Raw genomic sequence first — 15,258 nt, 5'->3', positions numbered from 1 at the left:
CCTCCCCAACCACTGCATTGACTGAGTGCTAGGAGCCACTCCTCCCTCACTTAGCTGCATCTGTCAAGCAAGGAAGGGGCAAGCTGTAGAGCGGAAAACCAATAATAGCATAGCTAGGCTTATATAGTTTCAAGTCTTTAAAAAAATGTTAAGCTTTTATATTCTGAATTTTGGCTGCCCAGAACATATCTCACAAATTGTAACTGTTCCTATGGAACTTAGTGCCTCCTATGTTTTACCTAACGTATTGTTTTCAAGGAATCAATGAACAACTCCATTAAATGAGGGTATCCCTGGATTCCACATTAGCAAGGCCAATTCTGTCCAGTACATCAGGCTGTTCATTGTTCCTTCCTCTTGGACCACAGGTCCCAAGAGAAAATCAGCTTGCTGCCACACAAAAGATTTCACCATTTATTTCCACAACCCATATGTTACATAACATACATTCCCAACTGGGAGCTCTCCCTGAGTCACACAGCGACCAGGGAACACTGGGCATGGCACGAGGCACACATCAATGCAGCTAGGCCTGAGGGCCTAGTCCCGCCAGCGATGTCCACACTGCGCATTGCAGCACTTGTAGAAAGTGGTCATGGGCTCATCTGCAGAGCGAGTCTGAAGCTGCATGAAGTAGGCTCGAGGGTGTTCACACTTGGGGCACGGCTCTGCAGAGGAAAATAACAAATGTGCCATCAAACTTAATTTTAAAATGCCTTTCTTATACAAAAATACTATTGGCCCACTATTAAACAAGTGCCTTTGAGGTGTCCTTTCTGCATTGGAGATGAACACCAAGCGCCAGTGTGGCCTGAGAGGACAGCCAGGCGACAGGGGAAAAGGGTCTACAGGAGGCCTGACTCAGCTCCTGACACCGTCTCTGTTGTTTCTGCTCCGTTCTGTGCCCAACCAGGAAACTAACTGGTTCTCAGCGAAGGGCACCACACACCATGGGGTAAAAGTGGGCTGCCTCTGGGCTGTGGACTTTCCTGGAGGCCCTAATCCCACCTCAGGACCATCCCCCTACTTCAGCCTTTATAGAAATAAAACCACCAAGGAAAGCAAGGAAATAAAACTGGCTTTTCCCCCAGCATTCACCAGAAGATACCTGGAGAAAGGACAATGTATAAAGCCAAATGAAAGTTCCGAGCATTCAGACCCAACTGAGGAATAATGGCATCAACGACCTCACTTTGGAAGCACCGTTCCAAGCCCCTGCTCACGCTGCCGGCGGAGACGCCATCCCGCGAGGCCGGCGGAGACGCAATGCCACAAGGCTGAGGGCTTAATTATAAAGTAAGGACTGGAAAGAAGCTATATACAGCGTGTCCCAAAAGTCTTAGGGCAGCTTAATGTTTTAATGACAGCTTTTACAGCACATTCCACATCTCCAAAAAGTGCTGCGTGGCAGGTATTTTTAAAAGTAAGGTGAATCAAAATTCATTTGTTTTGAGAATTTTTTCAAAACCCTTTAGGAAAAGAGGATTCCACAAATATTTGTACTTTCAAACTTTAGACAGGCATTAAAGCTTTCCATAATAAATTCTAGCAATTTTTTTTACTTTTTTAAATCTACAGATACACTTTCTTAAAAGAGAAATATTAACAAATGGGCTTGTGCTTTGCCTCCCAGGTCCGATACACATTGAGGCTATTATTATCACTTTTCTTCCTCTTCTATTTCCCCTACTCCCCCCCGACCCCAGCCTGATCTTTTTCTCTTAAGTGATAGGTAATACAGAAGCGAAGAATATTTTTCATTTGTTGTATTTATTAAAGTAAATTTTATACTCCCTAATCTTAATTTAAAAAGTGGATGAAAGGCACATTTTCTTTGAGAAGTATAGCAGAAATGCTGTAAGTAAAATGCTTTGCAAACTTTAAAGTATTATAGAAATTGCTCTTGCAAAAAAAAATATTAAGGAGAAAGAACGCAGGCAGAGGGCTAGAGGCAAAGAATATGCCCGATTCCTGGCTGCTTTCATGGTCAGGAAAAGACCCAAATTCCTGGCAACTTGGGCAGTGGGGAAAACCTGCTTTTGATGCTACCAGGGGAGCCACTGGTCCAAGGAGTGCCTCTCCAGGGCACCCCCTCGGAGGAAGCCCAGCGGCTTGGGCAGGGGAGGCCACAGGGAGGCTCACTGGTCCAAGGAGTGCCCCTCCGGGACGCCCCCTTGGAGGAAGCCCCCAAGATGGACACCTCCAGGACCTTGCCCAAGATGTGATCAGGAGGGACATTGGAAGAAGGATCATCCCCAAGGTAGGAGAAGTGGTAGAGCAGCCCCCCAGTACCCTGTCCTCTGGTCTTCTCAAGACTGGGGAGGACAAGGGAGCCTGGGTATGGGCAACACTCCCACTTTCTCCATCTCTCTTGCCAAGCCCTGGGCAGAAATCGAGGCTGAAGATTCCTTTCTTCTAGGGTTGGAGCCATCAACTTCCAGATGACTGTTCAGGCTGTATACGAACCCCAGGACTCTAGCCCGCTGAACCTGGCATCAACTCGGTTTTGAAGTTTGACCCCTCGAACGGGACCCAGAGAGGCAAGGACAGCTCTATGCCTCTTGCCAGCAGGAAGCAGTTTCAGAAGCTGAGACCTTCGCCCCTTTCCCCAAAAGAATTTGGTTCTAATTTGTTTGAGGGGGGGAATGATGGGGTATGGCCCAAGCCAAGGTCTCTTCTCCCCTTGTACCAAAGGGAATCTGGCTCCCCTTTGTCTACAGCACCTCATCTCCCTTTGAAAGCCTTAGCTTACCTTTTAATCTTATTCAGATGTGCCTTTGCCCCTTGCCCTAAAAGAATCTGACTCCCCTTTGTCTATGGGCCCCAGAAAGCCCTTACTCTTGTCTCAAATGGTTCCTTATGGACTCCCCTTCTCTCCCTTTGGAAGACTTAGCCTCCACCTTTTGGCCTTACTCAGATGCCTTCCACTTCCCTCTATTACAGGTCCCATAAAACACTTAAACTACTCCCCTTATCTCCCTTTGACTGATGCCTTCCTCTTCCCTCCATTAGCTATTCCCATTGTCTATTCAATCTCTCAGACCTCCCCAGTTAGAATTCTTACCTAGATCCACCCTGGCCCCCATTCAGATGCTGAGAACCTCATGCTCAAAAGGCTGAGACTTTCTCATGCCAACTTGTCCTTATGGGCGTCACCTGGCCTATGTGATTTATCACTAACAAACTTTTCCTCTGGCTAAAAAAAAAATATTAAGCACTACATTATTTAAAGGTCTCTGGCCTTTGTTATGTAAGGAACAAGTTTGAGTGTATGATGTGAAGGGAAGTGGTCAGCAGCCATGTAGCTGGTACAAGTGCTGTTCATACCCTTGCCAGGGCCTGGGAAAGGGGGCCCTGCTTCTTACCTGCAGTGGAGTCAACGTTCTCCCAGGCAGCGGCTCCCCCTAGTACGTCATCCACTTCTTTCAGCTTTGGATACTTCCGATTCGTTACCTAGCAAACCACATGAACACATCAAAAGCCCAGAAGATAGAATGGCATCCATCTGCCCCATCCAGGCTATAGCAAGATCATTCAACTCTACGCAGGGTTCAGTCATACTGAGCAATGCAGACAGGGAGACCATAGAATGGGAGAAAAGAAGTTTAGGTGTAAATAAGGATACTCCAGAGAAATTAGCATGGGAAGGCCAAAGACAATCAAAACCAAGAAGCAAATGGTACCCAACAGAAAGAGGACTGTACTGAAGTCAAAATACCAGCATCTGAATCTAGGCTTTTCCACAAGAGGTATGATCTTGAGCATGTCATTTCCTCTCTTTTGCTATCAATTTCCACATCTGCAAAATTATGGGACAGGACCAGGTAACCTATAAGATCCCTCTTGGCTCTAACACTCTATGAGTCAAATGCCAACACCCCTGAATAACAGCAATATTATAAAGACAAACAGCAATGAACAACTTGGGAATACTGATCAATATAATGACCAACCACAATTCCAAAGAACTCATGTTGAAACTAGGTAGAGAAGTGATTGACTCAAAGTAGAAGTTGAGGCATATCTTTTTCAGACATGACTAATACAGAAATCTGTTTTGCTTAACTATACATGTTTGTAACTGAGTTATTATTTTCCCCTTGCTTCCTCAATGGGGGAGAAAGCAGAAAATGCTAAGCTGAAAATTGATTTTTTTTAAACATGGTAGTGAAAAATGGAGTGTCTTGTACAAGGAACACCAAAGAGACCAATGTCATTGGATCAAAGAGTATACAGTAAAAGGGCAGAGCCAAGATGGCAGAGTAGAGGCAAGGACTCACTTGAGCTCTCCCAAATTCCCTCCAAACGACATTAAAATAACACTTCAAAATGAATTCTGGAGCAGTAGAACCAACAAAAGGACAGGGTGAAAGGCTGGCAGGAAAGGTCTGTCCACCATGATGAGAGCGGAGCACAGTCCAGCACAGGCAATGCCAGGCCAGGCCAGCAGCTGGCCTTGGGGGCAACTGAAGCTGACTTCCAGAACTCTCAGCCTGCAGATGATAAGGCAGTCAGACAACTGGTCAGAAGGAGATTACAGGGGATCCTTTGTTGGCACTAGGGGTCGAAGTCCCAGGGTAAGAAGGAACACTACTAGCACACTAGAGTGTGTGGCTGCAAGGAAGCAGGGACCCTGGTTCCAGAGAAGTTACTCACAGACCAAAGTACAGGGCAGGAGAACAGTGATCACACCTCTACTTAGTTCATATGACCTTGGAAAAACTGAAAACTTACAGACTCTCAAAGGAGCTCTGAAAACAACAGCACAAAAAACCTGAAGCTTGGGACACTGCCCACTCCACCCAGAGAACAAAGCCTAACTTTAACATATAAAGTTAAAAGTCAAGAAATAGGTTGGGAAAATGAGCATTAGTTGGACTGATTCACTAAAGGGGTCAAGATGGGGAAGGCAACAGAGTATAACCAGTGCAAGAGTGATGATGTGGGAAAGAATAGAGAAATGGAGGGACTGGAGGTCACCATGAGATTGAAAAACAGAGTATGAGGAGTTGTGTAACAGACAAATCTAGAATCCCTTAGTTTCTCCTCTTTAGCACCTTACCCATTTAATAGGTTTAGTCTTTAACCAGCAACTATTTGAAAAACCAGGGCTCCTTCATATCCCACTCTTTTACTATCAACTTTCTCACTTGCCCTCAAAGACTCCTGCTCTTCCTCCCACCATCTTTCTTTTACCTCTGACAACAAAGCTGACAAAACATTTGGGTGTCCTAAGGTTTGAAAAGTGTCCCCTTAAAATCAACAACAGGTTTCACTCTGCAACACAAGTGATTTATCATTTTTTAAAAATACTTTAAAAAAAATGAGAGGATTTTCTGACATTGAAAACATGTATATTTTCATAAAGCCGTTAAATGCTGTTGTTAGATCACTTAACACAATGCCTGGCACACAGTAGGCAGCTTAATACATGCTTACTGACTGACTGGTCACCCTAACTTGTATATCCTGACTTCAGCTCTTCGTACCCCAGTCTATTTTCCCTGTACCGTTACAGCTCCCACTCTGTATCTCACACAATCCCTTTTCTATTCCCCCCACCCTTAGTCTCCCCAGGCTTCCTTCTTCCAGTAGGAAGTGGAGAACCCCCTGAGCAATCTCCTGCTCCAGCCCACAGACGATTTTCCTCTTTCCGTCTTCCGCTTAGGTTTACAAGACCACAGAACTGATCCGATCCCGCCCCTTTTATCGACAAGGAACCAGATTCGGAGAGCGGAGTGAGTTCTCCGGTCTCACTGCTAGTCAAGGGCTCAGGCGGAGTTTGCACCTCCAGGTGCAACGCAAACCAGGTCCCAGATCACGCTTTCCCTCCTCACCACACCCTCACGGTGCCCCCACGCTCCCTCCCTTACAGACACGCGCCCCCTCCCCAGCAGACCCGCCCGCACCTTCCTGGTGATGTTGTGCACGTATGGGCACGTGTTGCAAGCGAAGCGGTGGCAGCGCTGCCCCTCCTCCACGATCAGCCCGTTCCCGCAGCCCGGGCAGAAGAGCAGCATTTTGACAACGGTTCACCAGCCTCCACCATCGGACGGCAATTCGACCTCATTAATCCGCGACAGCCACGCCCCTCTGTTCCCACCAATGGCCGTACCCCATCGGCCCTGACGGCAACCCCGCCCCTCGTCAGCCCCGCCCGCTCTCATTTCACCCATGGCAGCCCCACCCCTCTGCTCCCATCAATAGCCCCTCCCCAATCTGCCTTGCAGTGGACCCGCCCCTCATCGGCCCCGCCTCTGTCCTCTTACCCACGGCCATCCCCCAGCCGCCCTTAAGGAATCCCCGTCCCTCCTTTTCCACCAATAGCTGTTACCCAGCAGCCTCTTCGGCAGTCCCGCCCGCTCTTCTCAGCACAGTTTCCCAGGTGTCTCCTTGGTGGCTCTCAGCGGAAGTTTGCTGCTAAAGACTTGGAGATGGAGGAGTGGGATGTGGAGGAGAAGCTGCCGATCGCTAAGGAGGAGGTGGAGGCTGCGAGCAGCGGGGGCGGCGGCGAAGACGAGGACGACGAAGAGGAGGCGCTGCCTCACGCCGAGGTGGTGGACGTGTTTCAGGAGGGGCTCGCCATGATCGTTCAGGATCCGCTGCTCTGCGACCTGCCTATCCAGGTATGGAAGGTGGAGGTTGGGGAGGGAGCGGGGGGGGGGCGTCGCTAGGACCCAGGCCCAGGCTCCCAAAGGCTCCTTTCCTCCCTGGCCCTGTATAGAAACGTGGGGAAAGTATCTGTCGTGTATTGAAATGTGTAACTATCGAGGAAGGGGTCAGAAGTATTCAAGAAACTTTTAGGTGACTGCTACATGCCAGGCATTGTGCTAAGCGCTGGGGATACAAAAACTAAAAAGAAAGACAGGTTTTGCCCTCAGGGAGGTTACAATCTAATAGGGAAACATGGAGTGGGGGGAGGCGCAGTATAGTGGAGAAGCCGAAGAAGTCCAATGTGAGTGGAGCCAAGTGGATTCTGGAATTTCTAGCTTGTGAGATCTGTATAATAGAGTAAATGAGAGGTAGGGTATGTGCACTGTGTGGTCAGACAGGCCAGGAGCTGCCTATATGGCTCCTGCTCTGCTCTCTCTGATTTTGTCAAACTAACACAGTGGAAAATGTCAAGAACCTGTCACCATTTAAAACCAGGTGTGTAAAACATAATCTCCCTAACCTTCCAAAATCTCAACTTCCTCCTCTGAAATGAAGATAACGGTACTTGATCTGTCTACCCTGTAGGTTTGTTGTGAAGAGGGTTCCTTGTAAACCTTAAAGAAATTGAGCCTCACTTACTAGATAATCTGCAAAACCCTTTCTAGGTTCAAATCCTATGATTCTTTTTCTCTAATTGATTATTATTGTGTTCTAGGTCACTTTGGAGGAGATAAATTCTCAGATAGCTCTGGAATATGGCCAAGCAATGACTGTCAGAGTTTGCAAAGTGGATGGAGAAGTGATGCGTAAGGACTTTTTAGTCATCTTTTTTTTTTTAACTACCATGGAGGTATTTAACATTTATTTGTCTATTGTAATGATTTGTGAGACTTGCTAAGTGCTGAGAAATTAATATTGGAGGGATGAAACACAGAGTAGGCTAACACTGGAAAGGGGAAGGAACATGTCTCAAGTACTCTAATAAAGTCACTGGAGGTGTTTTAAGTAATATCCGGGTCCCAAGATTGCTGGCCACTTCTTCCCCAGCAGTCTCTGAGGCACAATTCCTCTCCCTCCTGGAGAACCCTAGCTCATTGTGGGCAGTTGGGTTAAAGATAAATAAGGTAGACAGGGCAGGTTGCCCATTGGGAATTTTTACACCCTTTGTCTGTATCTACATTTCAGCTGTTGTTGTGGTGCAAAATGCCACAACCTTGGACCTAAAGAAGGCTATTCAGAGATATGTACAGCTCAAACAGGAGCGGGAAGGAGGCATACAGCATATCAGTTGGTGAGTTGTCAAAGTAAAGAGGATTTATCATGTTTTCTCTGACCCCTTGCTTGAGTAGGAGTGGAAGTTTTGACAAAGAGGTAGATGTAGATATCAGATCAACCTCAAAAAGAATAATCAAATAATTAGAAATTCTTAATATAGAGAAGGCCACCTTGCCTTGTATGATGATGGGCTCACTATCACTATGGGTGTCCAAGCAGAAGCTTAGTGATACCCTTCTCCCCACCCACCCCACCCCAACCGATTGAAAAATAGATGCCTGTATTGGGTGGGAGGTTGGACTAACTGACCTCTATAGCCCCACCAGGCTTTGAGAATAATTTTTGAACAGCAAACTAGGATTTGGGGCACCTAGTTTTGTCATCCTGGCTCTGTTACTAACCCACTGTGTGATCTTGGGAAAGTTACTTTCTATCTCTGGGCCTGTTTCTCCATTTGTAAAATGAGGATTGTACTCAAAGGTCCTCCCTAATATTCTATGAAATGTAGAAGGGATTCTACCAGGTGGGAATTTGAAGTGGACTACCTCTAAGATTCCTTCACTTGAAATTCTTGATCTTTAGAATTACTTAAGGAGATAGTGGTCACAGTGTATCAGTGAAGATAGGCTGCTAAAGGATTCCCTTAAAGCTAGGTTCTCTAGCTCTAGGATCCTAGGGAAGAGCTAATGTTTATTCGTTTATTCCAGGGTCTCTTTCCTCTTTGACAAATAGGGACACTTAAATGGCCTTACTCTCTAGAGGAAAGCTATAGTTAGGAGACCTTTAGGATCTGTCTTTGGTAACAGGCATTGTTTACCTTTCCATTGAGTTCTGATGTCTGATTTTACACTCTTAAATTCTTGGGGAGGTCTTCAGGTCATATATATGGAGAACATACCATCTCACTTTTGCTGGAGAGAAGCTGACTGAAGATGGGAAGAAACTCCGAGAGTAAGTGGTCTGTTTCATTTATGCTTCAGGAAGTTCTGGAGTCTAACATCACCTATGATCCCAGACATTCAAGGTGCCCATTTAACGTATGAAGGACTGAGTATGTGTTCCCCTCTTCAACACTCCCAGCACATTGTTCTGTACACAGGTACAGGAGATGTATACAACAATACAGGGTTCTGCACGTGCTTGATAAATGTTTAATTGATAAATGTCTTCCTTTCTTGGAGGTTTGGTTGTCAGCAGCTTTCCTAAAAGCTTGGCCTGACCACAGTCATTGTAGCAAATGGGAAGAGAGGAGGAAAAGACAGGCAAAGGTTTGAAAACGGAACAAGGTTGAAAGGCCTTAGTGGTTGGATATTAGAAGGAAAACACACATTAGAAATGTGGTTCTTGTTAGTCCAAAGTTGGCCTTTAGCCATGGACAAAGCTCTGAACCAAAAGGGACCAAGCTGAAGGAAGGTAATAACATCATCTGAGGTTAAAGAGATGGACTTTGATACTTTGCATCACTTTTATCCCTCATGTTGACTCCCTCATGTTAGTGAGTTAAATGTAGAAAGGGCTCAGAAGTGTTGGGAAGAGAAGGAATAAGTTTTTTAAACCACTTAGCGCTAAGGCACGAGTTTTTACTGCTCATCTGGGCTTCAGGCCCCAGCCACAATCCTCCATTCTTTCTTTGTCCTTTGTGACAGAGCAAGGCCTTAGACAGTGAAGGAATCACTGTGGTGTCTGATCCCAGACCAGTAACCAGTGTTCTTTTTTCAGGTATGGCATCCGAAACCGAGATGAGGTCTCCTTTATCAAAAAACTGAGGAACAAATGAGGTAATGCTTAAAAGAACTTGTAAATAGGAGCAGGAGAGTCTTCTTATTCCAGAGATCCGGATAGGGTTGACTTTTGCAACATTTACTTCAGTCCCTTTAGGCTCATGCCAGTGTTACACTTTCTTTCCCTAACCCTGCCACAGCGCTCTGCCTCTCTGAGCTGTGTTCCCTTCTTAGGCTAATGACCCTAGTTTGAGCCCTGTGAGTTTGTAATAATTCCCATAGCTGATTGGGCCAGGGAATTAGGACTGGGCAGTGGGCTGGTCTGTGTGATAGTCATCATTTCTGTGCTCTTTCCAGCCTTCTGATGAAAGGACAATGCAGGAGGCTGCCAGGATATATCATCTTCTCATTCAGGTGATTTGTGACATGGGTAGAGGGTGGTTCAGAGATTCATAGGCTTTTTTTTTTCCTTTTAGCTAGATGGGAACTTAGGGATCATTTAGTCCAACTTCTTCATTGACAGACGAGGAAATCCGGCAAAAGAAAGGTTAACAGACGCGGCCCAGGGTCAGGCAGCTATTAAGTGAAAGAGCTGGAGTTTGAACCTACATCTCTTTAGTCATTTGCGCTTTCTACCACAGCATAAGACCTCGGGGTTCAAGTGTTGGCTTAGCACTTATCACCCACATGTATGTTAAAATGCTAACGCTGGATGTCACATTTTTAATCTCCACATATAGACAGCTAAAGGCTCTCTAAATATGTAGATTCTTCCTCTGTCACATTGAGATAATAATCTTTGCATGACAACCCAGAGTTATTGTGAGGAAAAGTGCTCTGTAAATCTTAAAGCATTATAGAAATATAGATATGATGATGAGGTCATCGATTGCTGTTCATAAGATGTTTAGCATCACTTTGTTCCCCAGCCCCAGATTCTCCTTCTGACCTTGACTGGCCAATATCAACATGCATGCGGTTTGTTACAAAGGGGAGGAAAAGAGGAAGCATGTTGTCCCCACTGCTGGAGATGGCAGGTGGTCAGTGACATCACAGCTAGACACACAAGATGTAGGTGACAGCGTTAACACTCAGGAAGTTCATAAACTTCCTACAGAGATTCTCTTCAGAAGGCCTAAAAATCTCCCAAGTAAAACCCACTTTGACTAAACATAACATATTTAATATGCTATCACACTTTTGCTTCCCACACAAGTCAGTTTGGATCTTTGAGGGCAGGTACCAGTGACAGCTATTTCTCAAATGACTCTTCTTCAGCTGCTCCCTCCCCCCAGTCGTGACCACTGCTTTCAAACTTTTAAAAGGTACCTCTTTTTTAAACGGGATACCTGTTAAGGCCTATGTCCATCCTTTTCCTAATCTAGTCTCTAAAAGCACCATCACCCTCTCCACCCTGACCAAAATTCCCGATTCCCTACAATCTGCCTGGTCCGAGTATTCCATTAAAGATAGGGAGCCCTTAGGTCACACATTATCCATCCCATTCCTCTGGAGATCATGGGTCCTACTTTGTGGCAAAGTAACCAAAGATTTTACCTATTCAGAGTTGCCTTATTGGAAAGTTCCTTGTTTTACAGGGTTCAACCAATCCAAGACCAGGAGTTTTGCTACTGTGCCGAGATATTTTCACCCAGCCCTGAACATGACCGGAGAGAAACAGGATGTCAAGACATAGGGCTAGCTCCCAAGGAGCAAGAAGACTTGGAACTTGGTGCCTTGGGTGTGAGCTGCCTGCTGTTTTCATTGTGTTTGCCACCTGTCCTTCCTCCGCACTTGATGATGTATTTGAACCCTGTGGACTTCTGTTTTGGGTAAAACAAGGGAAATGGGCTACAATTTCTATACACCCTATTTCTGTTGATGAGAGGCACTGTGTCCTTTTGCTCTCTAGTGTCCAGAAGCATCTCTTCTCATGCTGGTGAGCTTTGGGCCACTTTTTTCCTGATGTGACTCGGCTTCCCCTTGCCCATTTCCCACCATGTTCCTACCTTCCTTCAGTTCTAAAACATAATCATTTTGCCCTGTCCTCAACCCTAGTCTGAATGACCTCTTGAAAAGCTAGTCTGAGCCTTCCACAATTTTGTGGCTCTATACTATCCCAGTGCCCCCAATACCCATGGTTACTATTCTCTGATTGCTCTTGAAGCTTTCCCACCACTACCCCATCAAGGTTGACAGCCTAGGAAAGAGAAAGACACAGATGTGATCTGAGTTAATGGCAGCTAAAACGCTCCCGTTCCATTTATTGGCCACATGTGGTGGTCGTCAGCTGGACTAGTTAAAAAGGTAGTTATGGACACTAGTGTAATAAAAACCTGGAGGCATAAAAGGGGTTCAACAAAACTGAACAAGGCACAATCATTCTGTTTTCAGGAAACATGTGAGTCATGGTGAGATGAGGCAGGGCCAGACTGGACTGCCAAGTGTGGAAGCCTGGGTGGGAGGTGGGCAAGATTGGCCAGTGGGATGGGATCCAGGTCTGTCCCCACCTGGGGGAGAGGGAGACACAGCTCCCGGCTCCGGTCCAGCACCACTGTCCCCCCTTCCAAGTTCCACCTCCCATGGCCCTGGATCAGTGGAGCTGAGCATCCAATTCATATTTCTCACAAAACTTGTCTGTGAAGGGGATGCATGTGAGGAACTCGCACCACTCACAGCGGATTGGGTAGAAGTAGAAGAGGATCACCAGGCCAGAGAGGAGCCCCAAGAAGATGATCTGGAAGACAATGATCTGGCACCGCTTGCGATACAAGTCAAACTTGCCAAAGCTGATGTAGGGCAAGAAGGCAAAGGAAAGGAAGAAGCCACTGATGAAGCCAGAAATGTGAGCAAAATTGTCGATCCAGGGCAGGAGACCAAAGGTGAAGAGGAACAGCACCACGGCCAGAAGCTTGAAGAAGGCTCGCCAAGGCCGGGCCAGGATCTGCCAGCTCTGGAACAGCTCCACAAAGAGGCAGGCAAGGATGCCAAACTGGGAGCCTGCGGGGCCAACCTGCAGGAAGAGAAATGGAGAAGAGGAAGGGTTGCTGCTAGGGTGGTCCACTGGGGGAGACATGGGGCCAATAAAGACTCCTAGAATGAGTGAACATGAAAAATTGGGGAGGAGGGAGAGTAGATTGGGACAGGTTGGGATTAGAGGTGCCCTGGCAGACAGGCTTGCTGAAGGCACACCTGAACCTAGGGCACCTTCTAGGCCCACACTATCTCAGTTTACTCTTATTTGCCACCATCTCACCACCTCTTCCAGGAAGCCTTTCCTCTATCCCATATATAGATTGTTTGTACACGGTAGTTTGCATATTGTATCCCCCATTAGATTGTGAGTTTCTCCAGGGCAGGGGGAGGTTTTTTGTTGTTTTTTTTTTTTTGCCTTTCTTTGTATCCTCAGTGCTTACCACAGTGCTTGGAACGTGTAAAACCTTAATTTAATTTACTGACTGACTGACCCTCACCACGGTTTTCAAAGGAACCAAAGATTTGACATGGTTCAAAGTTACCTCAGTGGAAGGTTCAAAATTCTTATGAATAAACCTGAAATTCTTCACTATAAAGATTTGTAATGCAATTTGTGGAATCTTTGTAATAAGAACAGACCTTTCCTAGTCAACCTTTTACATCGCTTGCAATTTATGTAAGGTTGTAAGTCTAATCTAACAGAACAGGAAACAGCCGAAAGAGAGTAAGGTCACAATCAAGACTGGAACCCCATAATTCCCCTCCTACGTTACCTTTTTAAAGTTCTGTAAATAAGTTTCACTGCAATTATTTTTGTTTTTATATCCCAGTCATTTCTGGATAATACTGCCACCTACCCCCTCACACACCACTTAATCCATGAGCCCTTCCTTTTGTAACCATGAAAAGTAGTTAAGGAAACGACCAAGTGTTCCCATCTGATAACATGCACTGTTTCATTCCTGTAGCCCCTAACTAGCCAAAAGCAAGAAGGTGCATTTTGTAAAAATTGCTTTCCTGGGGCTAAGATTTTCTCCATTTTTTTAAAAAAGAATTTACAAGGTCCATGAGGGCAGTGATTTTGTCAGGTAGTTTTTTTTAAATTCTCCCCCATAGTGTCCAGTTGCATACTAAGGACAAAGTGGTTCAACATTTCTGACTTGAAAAAATTCTGTGTAGGTACATTTTCAGAATTATGTCTGTCGAAGGAAATCAGGGCCACCTATATAGTGCTGCTTCTAAGCTTCAAGTACCTAGTATATGCTCAGTTAAGTTCTGAGGGATATGGAGAAAAGGATACAGGCCCTGTGCTTGACTACCTTACAGTCTCGTTAGGGAAATAAGATTCAAGAAAAATGAAATAAAGCTGGATTAAAGGATGCAGGGTCACAAAAGGATGCTTAGAACATAGTGTATGGACTGTCAGAGCTCAAAAGAATCCTTACTGATCAAATAAAACTCCCTCACTTTAAAAAGAAAATGAAACCCAGAAAGGCAAAGGGCAACCCAACGAGCTAGTGGTAAAGCCAAGGTGAAGGTAGCCAGAGAGCTCAGATAGATTCTTACAGCTATCTGTAAGATATCCAGACTGACCACCATGTTTGTGCCCCATGGAACACCTCAGAGTCTTACCTCAGCCCGGTAGGGCAGGAAAATGGCACTGGCCAAGTTGCCTGTGATACCACTCAGAAGGTAGATGATGGATATGCGGTGCCACCCAGCTAGCTTCTCCAGGTCCCTAAGGATCGTCATCTGGAAGCAGACAGACACCAGGCAGTGCAAGATCCTGTTAAGGAAAAGGGAGCAGAACACTTAGAACCACATAGATACCCACCTCCCCTCATATACCCTAAGGTTCACCCCACCTAGATTACTAAGGTCCATATGTTGCCCCCCCATCAGAAGGTGTTTTTCTGTTTGTATCCCCAGATATAAATGTGGCACTTAACACATTAGTGGTTTAATAAATACATTTTAACTCATCAGCCTCAGATATACTTCCTGAGGATCTCCAAAAAAATGTGTATGTGTGATTAGGTTATTGTATAAGATGCAAACTTTCAGGAAAAAAGTTAGTACCTACTTTCCCACCTTCCATGCCTAACCAGAGAAACCTAAAAGGGCAGTAGGTCCTGCAGCCTGGTCAGTACATTCAACCTTGCACTGCTTGGAGGCCAGGCCCCTAGGCCCTAGCCCAGGAGGCACTGACTTACTTACCCAGCATGTAGGAAAAGGGAGAGCCAGAGACGATAGAACTGGTCAGGAACCTCGGGGTTAAGGAAGGGCAGAAGGCCACAGACATCATCCATGCAGTGTACCTGTGGGAACAGAGTGGCCTATCAGTAGTAACCCAGGAAGTAAAACGGGTTATTGGGGATAGAAGGGGCAAAGAAAAGCTGGGAAGGTATCCACAGTTCCTCAACGGCCTGGAATCCTTTCGCCAACTTCAACCCCCCCAGCCACACACAGACACACACACATGCTGTTCCACACTTTGTCCTGCATGGAAAAAGCTTCTCCTCTCCCCTCCATGCCATACCTGGGAGCACAGTGTGGCCTCCTCATGGAAATAGCCCCTCATGAAGTCACAGTATTCCCGAGAGGTGATTTCACACCTTAGAGGGAAGAAAAT

General features: G+C 45.9%; 3 protein-coding genes across 6 annotated transcripts in view; 1 reads left to right on the top strand and 2 right to left on the bottom strand.

Annotated features, from left to right (window-relative positions):
* Nucleotides 1-400: 400 nt before the first annotated feature.
* On the bottom strand, nucleotides 401-6,084 carry POLR3K (RNA polymerase III subunit K). Its single transcript, XM_021006579.2, has 3 exons — nucleotides 5,910-6,084; nucleotides 3,366-3,453; nucleotides 401-668 (listed from the first exon to the last, which is right to left on the bottom strand). Exons 1-3 carry the CDS (start codon nucleotides 6,018-6,020, stop codon nucleotides 541-543), a joined length of 327 nt encoding a protein of 108 aa, XP_020862238.1. The 5' UTR covers nucleotides 6,021-6,084; the 3' UTR covers nucleotides 401-540.
* Nucleotides 6,085-6,332: 248 nt separating this feature from the next.
* On the top strand, nucleotides 6,333-13,222 carry SNRNP25 (small nuclear ribonucleoprotein U11/U12 subunit 25). Of its 3 annotated transcripts, XR_013485931.1 has the most exons (7): nucleotides 6,334-6,626; nucleotides 7,370-7,460; nucleotides 7,840-7,945; nucleotides 8,806-8,880; nucleotides 9,649-9,707; nucleotides 10,008-10,064; nucleotides 11,249-13,222. XR_013485931.1 is itself a non-coding variant. In XM_021006577.2 (6 exons), exons 1-5 carry the CDS (start codon nucleotides 6,435-6,437, stop codon nucleotides 9,704-9,706), a joined length of 522 nt encoding a protein of 173 aa, XP_020862236.1. In that variant the 5' UTR covers nucleotides 6,333-6,434; the 3' UTR covers nucleotide 9,707; nucleotides 11,249-13,222. The 3 variants fall into 3 exon arrangements, 2 of the variants coding, with proteins under 2 accessions (XP_020862236.1, XP_020862237.1); XM_021006577.2 differs by lacking the exon at nucleotides 10,008-10,064 and having other exon boundaries at nucleotides 6,333-6,626; XM_021006578.2 differs by lacking the exons at nucleotides 9,649-9,707; nucleotides 10,008-10,064; nucleotides 11,249-13,222 and having other exon boundaries at nucleotides 6,333-6,626; nucleotides 8,798-8,885.
* RHBDF1 (rhomboid 5 homolog 1) overlaps nucleotides 11,878-15,258 on the bottom strand; it is a 53,648-nt gene continuing 50,267 nt past the window's right edge. For both annotated transcript variants that reach the window (XM_021006575.2, XM_021006576.2), the window contains exons 15-18: nucleotides 15,166-15,241; nucleotides 14,844-14,944; nucleotides 14,259-14,412; nucleotides 11,878-12,663 (exon numbers count right to left, since the gene is read on the bottom strand). In XM_021006575.2, the coding sequence (XP_020862234.1) occupies nucleotides 12,244-12,663; nucleotides 14,259-14,412; nucleotides 14,844-14,944; nucleotides 15,166-15,241 (751 nt within the window). In that variant the 3' untranslated portion in view covers nucleotides 11,878-12,243. The remainder of the gene's footprint in view (nucleotides 12,664-14,258; nucleotides 14,413-14,843; nucleotides 14,945-15,165; nucleotides 15,242-15,258) is intronic.

Source organism: Phascolarctos cinereus, unplaced genomic scaffold (assembly GCF_003287225.1).
Source record: "Phascolarctos cinereus isolate Bilbo 61053 unplaced genomic scaffold, phaCin_HiC Scaffold_4;HRSCAF=312, whole genome shotgun sequence".
NCBI lineage: Eukaryota > Metazoa > Chordata > Mammalia > Diprotodontia > Phascolarctidae > Phascolarctos > Phascolarctos cinereus.
This window is presented reverse-complemented; position numbering and strand designations above follow the sequence as displayed.

Coding starts and splice junctions, on each gene's coding strand:
- POLR3K (XM_021006579.2), bottom strand. CDS start 6,020: ATGCTGCTCTTCTGCCCGGGCTGCGGGAACGGGCTGATCGTGGAGGAG. Junction 3,454..5,909: donor TGCACAACATCACCAGGAAG/GTGCGGGCGGGT, acceptor GTGGTTTGCTAG/GTAACGAATCGGAAGTATCC. Junction 669..3,365: donor GAACGTTGACTCCACTGCAG/GTAAGAAGCAGG, acceptor TTTCCTCTGCAG/AGCCGTGCCCCAAGTGTGAA.
- SNRNP25 (XM_021006577.2), top strand. CDS start 6,435: ATGGAGGAGTGGGATGTGGAGGAGAAGCTGCCGATCGCTAAGGAGGAG. Junction 6,627..7,369: donor TCTGCGACCTGCCTATCCAG/GTATGGAAGGTG, acceptor ATTGTGTTCTAG/GTCACTTTGGAGGAGATAAA. Junction 8,881..9,648: donor GATGGGAAGAAACTCCGAGA/GTAAGTGGTCTG, acceptor TTCTTTTTTCAG/GTATGGCATCCGAAACCGAG.